The sequence below is a fragment of the Bos indicus genome, chromosome 10 (genome assembly GCF_029378745.1).
Source record: "Bos indicus isolate NIAB-ARS_2022 breed Sahiwal x Tharparkar chromosome 10, NIAB-ARS_B.indTharparkar_mat_pri_1.0, whole genome shotgun sequence".
NCBI classification, from domain to species: domain Eukaryota; kingdom Metazoa; phylum Chordata; class Mammalia; order Artiodactyla; family Bovidae; genus Bos; species Bos indicus.
This window is the reverse complement of record NC_091769.1, coordinates 27192159-27203682: the sequence shown is the minus strand read 5'-3', so window position 1 is coordinate 27203682 and position 11524 is coordinate 27192159. Positions and strand designations below refer to the sequence as shown.

General features: G+C 37.7%; 1 protein-coding gene across 1 annotated transcript; it reads right to left on the bottom strand.

The window, feature by feature from the left end:
- Positions 1–8030: 8030 nt before the first annotated feature.
- Positions 8031–8987, bottom strand: LOC109564294 (olfactory receptor 4K2). The gene has a single exon (XM_019967784.2). The coding sequence runs from the start codon at positions 8985–8987 to the stop codon at positions 8031–8033; it is 957 nt and encodes a 318-aa protein (XP_019823343.2).
- Between the last annotated feature and the right edge of the window lie 2537 nt (positions 8988–11524).

Here is an 11524-nt window from a genome sequence, read left to right as displayed (position 1 = left end):
TGTATGGATGTGAGAGATGGACTATAAAGAAAGCTGAGCACCAAAGAATTGATGCTTTTGAACTGTGGTGTTGGAGAAGACTCTTGAGAGTCCCTTGGGCTGCAGGGAGAGAGCCAACCAGTCCATCCTAAAGGAAATCAGTCCTGAATATTCATTGGAAGGACGGATGCTGAAGCTGAAACTCCAATACTTTGGGCACCTCATGCGAAGAGCTGACTCATTTGAAAAGACCCTGATGCTGGGAAAGATTGAAGGCAGGAGAAGGGGACGACAGAAGATGAGATGGTTGGATGGCATCACCGACTCAATGGACATGAGTCTGAGTAAACTCCAAGAGTTGGTGATGGACAGGGAGGCCTGGCGAGCTGCAGTCCATGGAATCTCAGAGTCGGACATGACTGAGTGACTGAAGTGAACTGAACTGAACTGATGCGAAGAACTGACTCATTGGAAAAGACCCTGATGCTGGGCAAGATTGAAGTCAGGAGGAGAAAGGGACGACAGAAGATGAGATGGTTGGTTGGCGTCACCGACTTGATGTACATGAGTGTGAGCAAGCTCCGGGAGTTTGTGATGAACAGGGAAGCCTGGCATGCCACAGTACATGGGGTCGCAAAGAGTCGTACACGACTGGGTGACTGAACTGAACTGAATGCAGTGATCCACAACCTTCTGGGCACCAAGGACTGATTTCATGGAAGCCAGTTTTTCCACAGACCTGGCTGGGGAGTCGGGGGTAGTTCAGGTGGTAATGCAAGCTATAGGAAGCAATGGGGAGCAGTCGTTTCTGTTTCCTTCACTGAAGGCTAAGCAATATAATTATACCGGACAAGATGAAAAAGTTAATAGATATTTAATTGGATTAAAACAAATCTGTAAGTGTGCTTTCAAGCACTAGTATTTTCCTCTAAGATACACTTTCTCCTTTCAGTTTCCTTTGGTGGGTGGTGGATGATGAAAAGGAGAAAATTAAACTTTTATTGATGGCTTCAGAGTCTTAGCACAATTCTAAGGCAAAAAACAGTGTCAGGCAAATTGGTGATAGGCTAGATATTAGTAGCCATAAAAAAGGGTACTAGAGTTAGGAAAGCACCTGGAACCTCTAGGCCTAAATATTTTCTTTAATAACAAAGTAAATTTTAAAGAGATAGTAAATGTAAATCTCCCTACACTGGCAATGTAACTTACCAGAGTAAAATGTAAAACACAAACATGATACTTTAGTACATGCTATTAATAGCTATTAATAGATGTTGGGATTCGTGTATGTGTGTATGTATATATGTTTGTATTTAACAAAAATCAGAAAGAAGCAGATAAAATGTCAACTAAATTATACCAGCAACCATACAGAGTGCATCAACCCATGATCCATGTCACAGTTCCAAACTTATTTGGATGCTGGTTCTTCTGATTCCATCATAAGTTGTGCATATTTACCTCACGGTATAACTAATAGCATTGATTATAATTCATAATAAGAAGTACACTGATCTTTATAAATTAATCATCTTTACTGGAGCACTTAAGAAAGACTGTCAAATTACTCAGTGGATTTTATTGTCATCTGAGAGCAAATTACCAGAGTAAAATATAAAAATGCAAGAACTTCACATGAATTAGATTTACATGACTGCTTTTTCCTCCTTGTTTCCCATCTGGATACATGCATCCAAAAATAACCAAGTAAAATAGTAATAAGGAAAACATGGGAAGAGAGTAGGGTTAGTTCAGCTTTCTCGTCAATTTCGCTTTAAGAGTTTTTTTAAAAGCTCATTTGAAAAGCAGGGTTATTTTGCTTTTAGTTGTTGTTGGTCATTGTCTAAGTTTGGAAACACATCTACAAAGAGTATAAACATGTTGAAATGATAGCATCTACCAAGAACTTATTCCACTTGGCACCAGAGTCCAGTAATCACATTATCCCATGCCTTTATCAATGTAGAAAAATTCTTCACATAAACACAAGTTCGTATACAAGTTATACTTATCTAAGTTAGTATTCACTAATCTGTGCATTTATCTATGTCTTCACCTTAATAATACAGAGGATCAAACATCACCTTTCTTATTCCGGCCATAATTGTGGTGAAAATCCAGTCTAAAATCAACTATTTAATAATTATGCATTGTATAGAAGCAAGCACATAGTAAACAATTTAGAAGTTCTCTTGATTCACAAAAATTATTAGCAGTGAGAAAAACAAGTTTCTAGAGGTTTGAATTAATATAAGAACCAGTGTAGTTTTCTAGTGGAAGTTACTTTTAATTTTCCTAGTTAATTAATACACACTAATTTTATGCACATATATACAGACATAAGGAGCTTCCCTGGTAGCTCAGTGGTAAAGAATCCGCTTGTCAATACAGGAGATGTGGGTTCAATCCCTGGGTTGGGAAGATTCACTGGAGGAGGAAATGGCAACCCACTCCAGTATTCTTGCCTGGGAAATCCCATGGACAGAGGAGCCTGTCAGGCCACAGTCCATGGGGTGACAAAGAGTCAGACACAACTTATCAACTGAACAGCAACAATAACCATACAGACACAAATATTTTAAATTTATAAAATAAAAATTTACTTGTCAAATTAAATATGTCAATTATTAGTTCAGGAGAGTACCAAGTTCCTTAAAAATACCCAGAGTTGTTTAGAATTATCCTTTAATAACATTTATTGAATGCTTATTATGTGCTTTATATGAATAACTTCCTTTATTCCTTAAAAAACTCTGTGATGTAGGTACCATTACCATGTCCTTTTACAGATGCAGAAATTGAGGCAAAGGTACATTAGGTATCTTGCCCAAGTTTACAGCACCAGGCGTTTAACCCTGGTAGAAACATGCCCGAGTCTAACATTTTTGTAGAAGTCTAACTTCTATACTCAGGGTAGATCCAGGTTCTGCAGAGCCTAAAGTTTAGGTAATACAAGGTGACTTCCATAAGAAAAAAAGAGTCAAAATTATGAACAAGTTGTTGCTGGGATCCATTCCAGGGCTTTTGAACAAACACACGCAGAAGAGGGGTCTAAACCTTAGCCCTCAATGTAAATCCACCATCATCACACTGTATAATATTTTGAAATGTTCCTCAAATATTTTTGAAAGTATATAAAATATATGTCATTTATGGATTTTATTGTCATTGCTGCTGCTGCTGCTGCTGCATCGCTTTAGCTGTGTCCGACTCTGTGTGACCCCATAGATGGCAGCCCACCAGGCTCCCCCATCCCTAGGATTCTCCAGGCAAGAACACTAGAGTGAGTTGCCATTTCCTTCTCCAATGCATGAAAGTGAAAAGTGAAAGTGAAGTCGCTCAGTCGTGTCCGACTCTTAGTGACCCCATAGACTGCAGCCCACCAGGCTCCTCCATCCATGGGATTTTCCAGGCAAGAGTACTGGAGTGGGGTGCCATTGCCTTCTCCAAATTCCTTCGTGTGTTACAATTTACATTTTGTCATTTCATCTAGACCTTACTTTTACAGTTTTTTTTCACCTGCATTTTATAATATTGCTTAATTGTACTAAACAGCTTCTTACAATTTTTGAGAACTCATAGGTTTGGTATTGCCAAGCTTCCCAAACACCTAAGGGAATATGAAGTTGTTTGTCAACATACTCTTCTTGTAAATTCTCCATCTCCTGATGTTCCCTCAAATGTGTTATTGGAAATTCAGATAATTTAAAGCTATCCTCAACCTGGTATGTTTATACTAGCTGGTTTCTGTTCATCTAGCATGCTTTATAAAACATTATTTCTGCCTTTAGATGCCCTAGTGGCAAATGGTACCATCTTTCCTGTTTTAGGAGTCTGTGGCCATTAGATTGTATTCACCTTTGGTTAAAGAGTGTCAGCAGCACGTTGAGGAGTCATGGCAACAAAATAACCCACTTGTGGCTCCTAATTAAGATTTTAGTGTTTATGTAATATGTAGAAGTACCCTGTATGATGACTCCTCGTGCTGAGCCATCAGAGAAAGTGGTAGTTCTCTTTATATATGGAAGTTGTCCAAGGCTATTGATGGTCTTTTTCATTCTCAGCTAGACAAACTATCAATCCAACTACTCAATCTCATTATTGATTTGCCTTACAGAGTTATCTGCTGATGAGTTATACTGTTGAGAGTTTGGCAGATGCTCTTGGGTTTTAGAATTATCCACATAAGCACTGAAGATTGATGACATCTTTTTAAAAAGACTCCAGTTTTATCTTGCAAAAAGCCATTAATTTAAAAACATAATTCCTGTTCAAATAAAGATATTATTTGAAAGCATGACTTGGAGCATTTCTAAAACAACAGATAGAAAAATTCTATATAAATGAGTTCCTTAATCTTGAAATATTTGCACATGTAACCAAAACAGAGAAAATTTATGCATACAACCAAAATTTGTCCATCTGTATCCCTATTTCAAATAGAATTAAGCTATTATTTTGCAACTATAAGACACATTTTATTCTTGTGATAATACTGCAGACGATTTTATTCAACAATTTCAAAAATGTCTAGTTTGAACACAATATCACATTTTTAAACTGTAAGCATCCCTTTGTTTAATACTTTAATTAATAAAATTAAAAACACATACCAAGAAAGAAAAACAGTTCTCATCATTTGGCTTAAAATGAAAAGTTAAGACTTTCATTTTCTTAAATTCTCTCTTGTTAGTAGTATTTAATTCATATATAATTCTTGGTTTTCTCTGTTTGTTCAATAATGCCAGAAAAGAACAACAACTTGATATTTATCAAACACTGTGGTGGCAACTGATCTTTCCTCTTGTAAATACAAATTGGATAATATATTGGGCACCATATTTTATAAGTATAATTTAGTAAATTCCAAATAACAGTTAATTCTTTAAGATTTGTCATCAACTAAGCTATATATTCGGAGAAGGCAGTGGCACCCCACTCCAGTACTCTTGCCTGGAAAATCGCATGGACGGAGGAGCCTGTTAGGCTGCAGTCCATGGGGTCGCTAAGAGTCGGATACGACTGAGCGACTTCACTTTCACTTTTCACTTTCATGCATTGGAGAAGGAAATGGCAACCCACTCCAGTGTTCTCGCCTGGAGAATCCCAGGGACGGGGGAGCCTGGTGGGCTGCCGTCTATGGGGTCGCACAGAGTCGGACACGACTGAAGCGACTTAGCAGCAGTAGCAGCAGCAGCAAGCTGTATATTGTCAACCTGCTTATTTAACTTATATACAGAGTACATCATGAGAAACACTGGGCTGAAAGAAGCACAAGCTGGAATCAAGATTGCTGGGAGAAATATCAATAACCTCAGATATGTAGATGACACCATCCTTATGGCAGAAAATGAAGAGGAACTAAAAAGCCTCTTGATGAAAGTGAAAGAGGAGAGTGAAAAAGTTGGCTTAAAGCTCAACATTCAGAAAACGAAGATCATGGCATCTGGTCTCATCACTTCATGGGAAGTAGATGGGGAAACAGTGGAAACAGTGTCAGACTTTATTTTTTGGGGCTCTAAAATCACTGCAGATGTTGACTGTAGCCATGAAATTAAAAGACGCTTACTCCTTGGAAGAAAAGTTATGACCAACCTAGATAGCATATTGAAAAGCAGAGACATTACTTTGCCAACACAGGTACGTCTGGTCAAGGCTATGGTTTTTCCAGTGGTCATGTATGGATGTGAGAGTTGGATTGTAAAGAAAGCTGAGTGCTGAAGAATTGATGCTTTTGAACTGTGGTGTTGGAGAAGACTCTTGAGAGTACCTTAGACTACAAGGAGATCCAATCAGTCCATTCTGAAGATCAGCCCTGGGATTTCTTTGGAAGGACTGATGCTAAAGCTGAAACTCCAGTACTTTGGCCACCTCATGTGAAGAGTTGACTCATTGGAAAAGACTCTGGGATGCTGGGAGGGATTGGGGTCAGGAGGAGAAGGGGATGACAGAGGATGAGATGGCTGGATGGCATCACTGACTCGATGGACGTGAGTTTGAGTGAACTCCAGGAGTTGGTGATGGACAGGGAGGCCTGGGGTGCTGCAGTTCATGGGGTTGCAAAGAGTCGGACACGACTGAGCGACTGAGCTGAACTGAACTGAAGCCAATGATTTGCAAAGTAAAGCATCCAGGAGATATCATGACGTTCAGTGCCTGCATTTCCAGTATTTACCAGCAGGTGGTTGTGATATCTTGTGTACCTTCAGTCTAATTTTGAACCTAGCACTTACATAAAAATATTAGAACCCACCTCCCAGAATATTGGAAATAAAAGAAAAAATAAACAAATGGGACCTAATTAAACTTAAAAGCTTCTGTACAACAAAGGAAACTTAAGCAAGGTGAAAAGACAGCCTTTAGAATGGGAGAAAATAATAGCAAATGAAGCAACTGACAACTAATCTCAAAAATATACAAGCAACTCATACAGCTCAATTCCAGAAAAATAAATGACCCAATCAAAAAATGGGCCAAAGAACTAAATAGACAGTTCTCCAAAGAAGACATACAGATGGCTAACAAACACATGAAAAGATGCTCAACATGACTCATTATCAGAGAAATGCAAATCAAAACCATTAAAAAGAATACATTTGAATCAGTTCTAATGAGGTGGATGAAACTGGAGCCTATTATACAGAGTGAAGTAAGCCAGAAAGAAAAACACCAATACAGTATACTAACATATATATATGGAATTTAGAAAGATGGTAACAATAACCCTGTATAGACAGCAAAAGAGACACTGATGTATAGAACAGTCTTTTGGACTCTGTGGGAGAGGGAGAGGGTGGGATGATTTGGGAGAATGGCATTGAAATACATATAATATCATATATGGAACGAGTCGCCAGGCCAGGTTCGATGCACGATACTGGATGCTTGGGGCTGGTGCACTGGGACGACCCAGAGGGATGGTATGAGGAGGGAGGAGGGAGAAGGGTTCAGGATGGGGAACACATATATACCTGTGGCAGATTCATTTTGATATTTGGCAAAACCAATACAATATTGTAAAGTTTAAAAATAAAGTAAAATTTAAAGAAAAATAAAATAAAATGAAAAAAACATATTAGAAAAAAATAAACAAAAACAAACTTTCCTGACAGAAATACACTTATTATATTGACAGTGTATTACTAATCACAGATTTCTTATATTTGCATCCAAATATTAAGAGGAAGAAGTAATTTAACAAAAGTGTAAAACAATATAATACTTTAAAGAAAGGCATAAACTTTCCATTAATTCACTATCATATACTGTATCTTTCATTTCATTATAGTTTCAACTTTCCAGGCATTAAACTGACATTAGGGTCTGTATGAAGCAAAGTGTACTGTTTTGAATCTCATTTCATAATGTCTTCTACTGGCAGAATTTTATAGCCTCTTTTTTCAGTCTATACTATCAGAAGGAGTTATCATGAATGTGTTTCTTATTAGCTAACAGTGAGTGTCTACTTACAGCGCTCACTTTGGACTTCATCAACATTTATAATAAAATATACTCAGACTTTCTTTAATAGAACTCACAGATTTCTTTAAATGTTAAGTAGTAATGTCAGGAATGTGCATAGATAATAATTTCTTATTGATCAGAGGTTACTCCTATAGCAGTATTGAATTTGTAAGGCTTACAGAAATTTACTAATTTGTCATACTTTAGAGTTCTCTGAGTAACTTAGTTGTTAGTTGTATATAAATATCATTATCTTCTAGTTATCCTTTGATCAATACTTCTCATTTTCTATTCCTCTTTTCCAATGAATAGAATGCTAATATTGAATTTCCTAACTGAAACAATCACTCTTGACATTTTTATAGATATTCTTTGCTTCTGGAAAAATTTACTTCTGTCAGTTTGCTTTTCTGAAATTTAAAATGTATATAGAATATATGTATGAGGATAGTTTTAACATGAACTTGTGATTTCACAAATTTTGGCAATTTCAAGTTGATAATAACTTGAGAAATAAAAGCCTAACATGTGCTGTGTGCACAAAAAATGTGGCAATTAATACCCAGGAATAAAACTAGATGTTAAAACTAAAAATAATGCAATGGAGTTGCCTTGTTAGAATTTAGAAGCTTATTCTTCAGTTTCCTCATGGCTGTTTTCACTTCCTGATTTCTCAAAGTATAGATTACTGGGTTCAGAATGGGAGTAAAGATGGTATAAAACACAGATAGAATCTTGTCTATCAGAAAACTGCTTAGTGGCCACATATAGATGAAGATGCAGGGCCCAAAGAACATGAAAACCACAATGAAATGAGCTGTGCAGGTAGAAAGAACCTTAGATGTTCCTTTTGAAGAATGATTTCTGATAGTAACCAAGACAATAACATAAGAACTGAATAGAAGAATAAAGCAGGACAAGGCAATGATGCCACTTGTTGAGATCATAAAGAGGCCCAGGACATAAGTATTTACACATGCTAGTTGGAACACCACAGGAAGGTCACAGAAAAAGCTATCTACCTCATTGGGACCACAGAAGGGCAATGTGAGAGCAAATATGACCTGGCTCATTGAATGCATGACTCCTACAACCCAGGAAACCACCACAAGGGCAACACACATCTGGGGACTTATGATTGAAGCATAGTGGAGAGGCTTGCATATTGCAATATACCTATCAAAAGACATGGCCATTAGCAAAATAATCTCAGTGCCAGTAAAAAGGTGTAGAAAAAATATCTGGGTGATGCAACCATCAAAGGAGATGGTTTTGTGTCCACTGAGGTAGTCTGTAATCATCTTAGGGGTTGCAAAGGAAGCAAGAAACATATCAATGATGGAAAGGTTGGTAAGCAGGAAGTACATGGGGAAGTGCAGATGAGAGTCTGATATCACTGTGATGACTATGAGGCTATTACCCACCATTGTTGTCACATAAAAGAGCGAAAACACCACGAGGAAAAATGTCTGTAGTTTCCAGGATTTAGAGAGTCCTAGCAAAACAAAATCAGAAACTGTAGACTTGTTCACCAAATCCATCATCCTGACTGATAGTTGGAAACCTGCATCAAAGGAAAAGGAAAAAAATTCAAGAGAAAATATGATTCTATTGAAGCAAAGGCTCTATTTCCCAGATTCATTTTCACAGACTTTGTTTCCTCTAGGAAAACTTATCTTTAGTATTCTTTCCACCTTCATCGGCTATATTAATTTGAAAGGTAAGATATTAGGGATCGTGGTGAAATACCACTTAAGTCATAGATGTTGAAAATAGCACTTTCCTTCCTAGTTCTGATGGACAGTCCAAATGAGATTAGCCTGTGTAATTTTAAAGATAAGAACTCACATTAAGGAAGCACTTACTCTGGGCTGACTGTGTGTTAAATGCACACACACACACACACACACAGGTTTAGTCATTTAGAAACGCATCCATACTGAAAGTACGGATTTATATAAGGTTATCCATAGTGAAAGAACATTAAAAATTATCTCGTATATAAGTGACATGGGCTTTTAAGCAACGTTATGGACAGACTTAAGTTAACAGTTGCAAAACTTAAAAATTTACAGAGAATCATTAACACATTTATGGATAAAATTCATCTGATTGAGACCTACCAGAAACACTAAGAAAATTAGTTTTGTTGATATTTACCCAAACTAAGGAGCTTTATAAAGTCAGAAAAAACAAGACTGGGAGCTGACTGTCAGCTCAGATCATGAACCACTTATTGGCAAATTCAGACTTAACCTGAAGAAAGTAGGGAAAACCACTAGACCATTCAGGTATGACCTAAATCAAATCCCTTATGATTATACAGTGGAAGCAAGAAATAGATTCAAAGGATTAGATCTGATAGACAGAGTGCTTGAAGAACTATGGACGGAGGTTCATGACATTGTATAGGAGGCAGTGATCAAGACCATCCCCAAGAAAAAGAAATGCAAAAGGCAAAATAGTTGTGTGAGGAGGCCTTATAAATAGCTGTGAAAAGAAGAGAAGCAAAAGGCAAAGAAAAAAAGGAAAGATATACCCATTTGAATGCAGAGTTCCAAAGAATAGCAAAGAGAGATAAGAAAGCCTTTCTCAGTGATCAATGCAAAGAAATAGAGGAAAACAACAGAATGGGAAAGACTAGAGATCTCTTCAAGAAAATTAGAGATACCGAGGGAAAATTTCATGCAAAGACAGGCACAATAAAGAACAGAAATCGTATGGACCTAACAGAAGTAGAAGTTATTAAGAAGATGTGGCAAGAATACACAGAAGAACAAAACAAAAAAAGATCTTCATGACCCAGATAATCATGATGGTATGATCACTCACCTAGAGCCAGACATCCTGGAATGTAAAGTCAAGTGAGCCTTAAGAAGCATTCTACGAACAAAGCTAGTGGAGGTGATGGAATTCCAGTTGAGCTTTTCAAATCCTGAAAGATGATGCTGTGAAAGTGCTGCACTCAATATGCCAGCAAATTTGGAAAACTCAGCAGTGGCCACAAGACTGGAAAAGTCAGTTTTCATTCCAGTCCCAAAGAAAGGCAATGCCAAAGAATGTTCAAACTACCACACAATTGCACTCATCTCACACACTAGTAAAGTAATGCTCAGAATTCTCCAAGCCAGGATTCAATAGTGCATGAACCATGAACTTCCAAATGTTCAAGCTGGATTTGCAAAAGGCAGAGGAACCAGAGGTCAAATAACCAATATTCGCTGGGTCATGCAAAAAGCAAGAGAGTTCCAGAAAAACATCACTTTTGTTTTATTGACTATGCCAAAGCCTTTGACTGTGTGGATCACAGCAAACTGTGGAGAATTCTGAAAGAGATGGGAATACCAGACCACCTGACCTGCCTCTTGAGAAACCTATATGCAGATCAGGAAGCAACAGTTAGAACTGGACATGGAACAACAGACTGGTTCCAAATAGGGAAAGAAGTACATCAAGGCTGTATACTGTCACCCTGCTAATTTAACTTATATGCAGAGTACATCATGAGAAATGCTGGACTGGATGAAGCACAAGCTGGAATCAAGATTACTGGAAGAAACATCAATAATCTCAGATATGCAGAGAACCCCACCCTTATGGCAGAGAGCGAGGAAGAACTAAAGAGCCTCTTGATGAAAGTGAAAGAGGAGAGTGAAAAGTTGGCTTAAAACTCAATAGTCAGAAAACTAAGATCATGGCATCTGGTCCCATCACTTCATGGGAAATAGATGGGGAAACAGGGGAAACAATGACAGCCTTTATTTTGGGGGGCTCCAAAATCACTGCAGACAATGACTGCAGCCATAAAATTAAAAGATGCTTACTTCTTGGAAGAAAAGTTATGACCAACCTAGACAATATTTCAAAAAGCATAGACATTACTTTGCCAACAAAGGTCCATCTAGTCAAAGCTATGGTTTTTCCAGTAGTCATGTATGTGTATGAGAGTTGGACTATAAAGAAAGCTGAGCACCAAAGAACTGATGCTTTTGAACTGTGGTGTTGGAGAAGACTCCTGAGAGTCCCTTGGACTTCAAGGAGATCCAACGAGTCCATCTTAAAGGAAATCAGGCCTGAATAT

What these genes read in the sequence shown, in the direction of transcription:
- LOC109564294 (XM_019967784.2), bottom strand. Translation starts at nt 8,987, where the DNA reads ATGATGGATTTGGTGAACAAGTCTACAGTTTCTGATTTTGTTTTGCTA.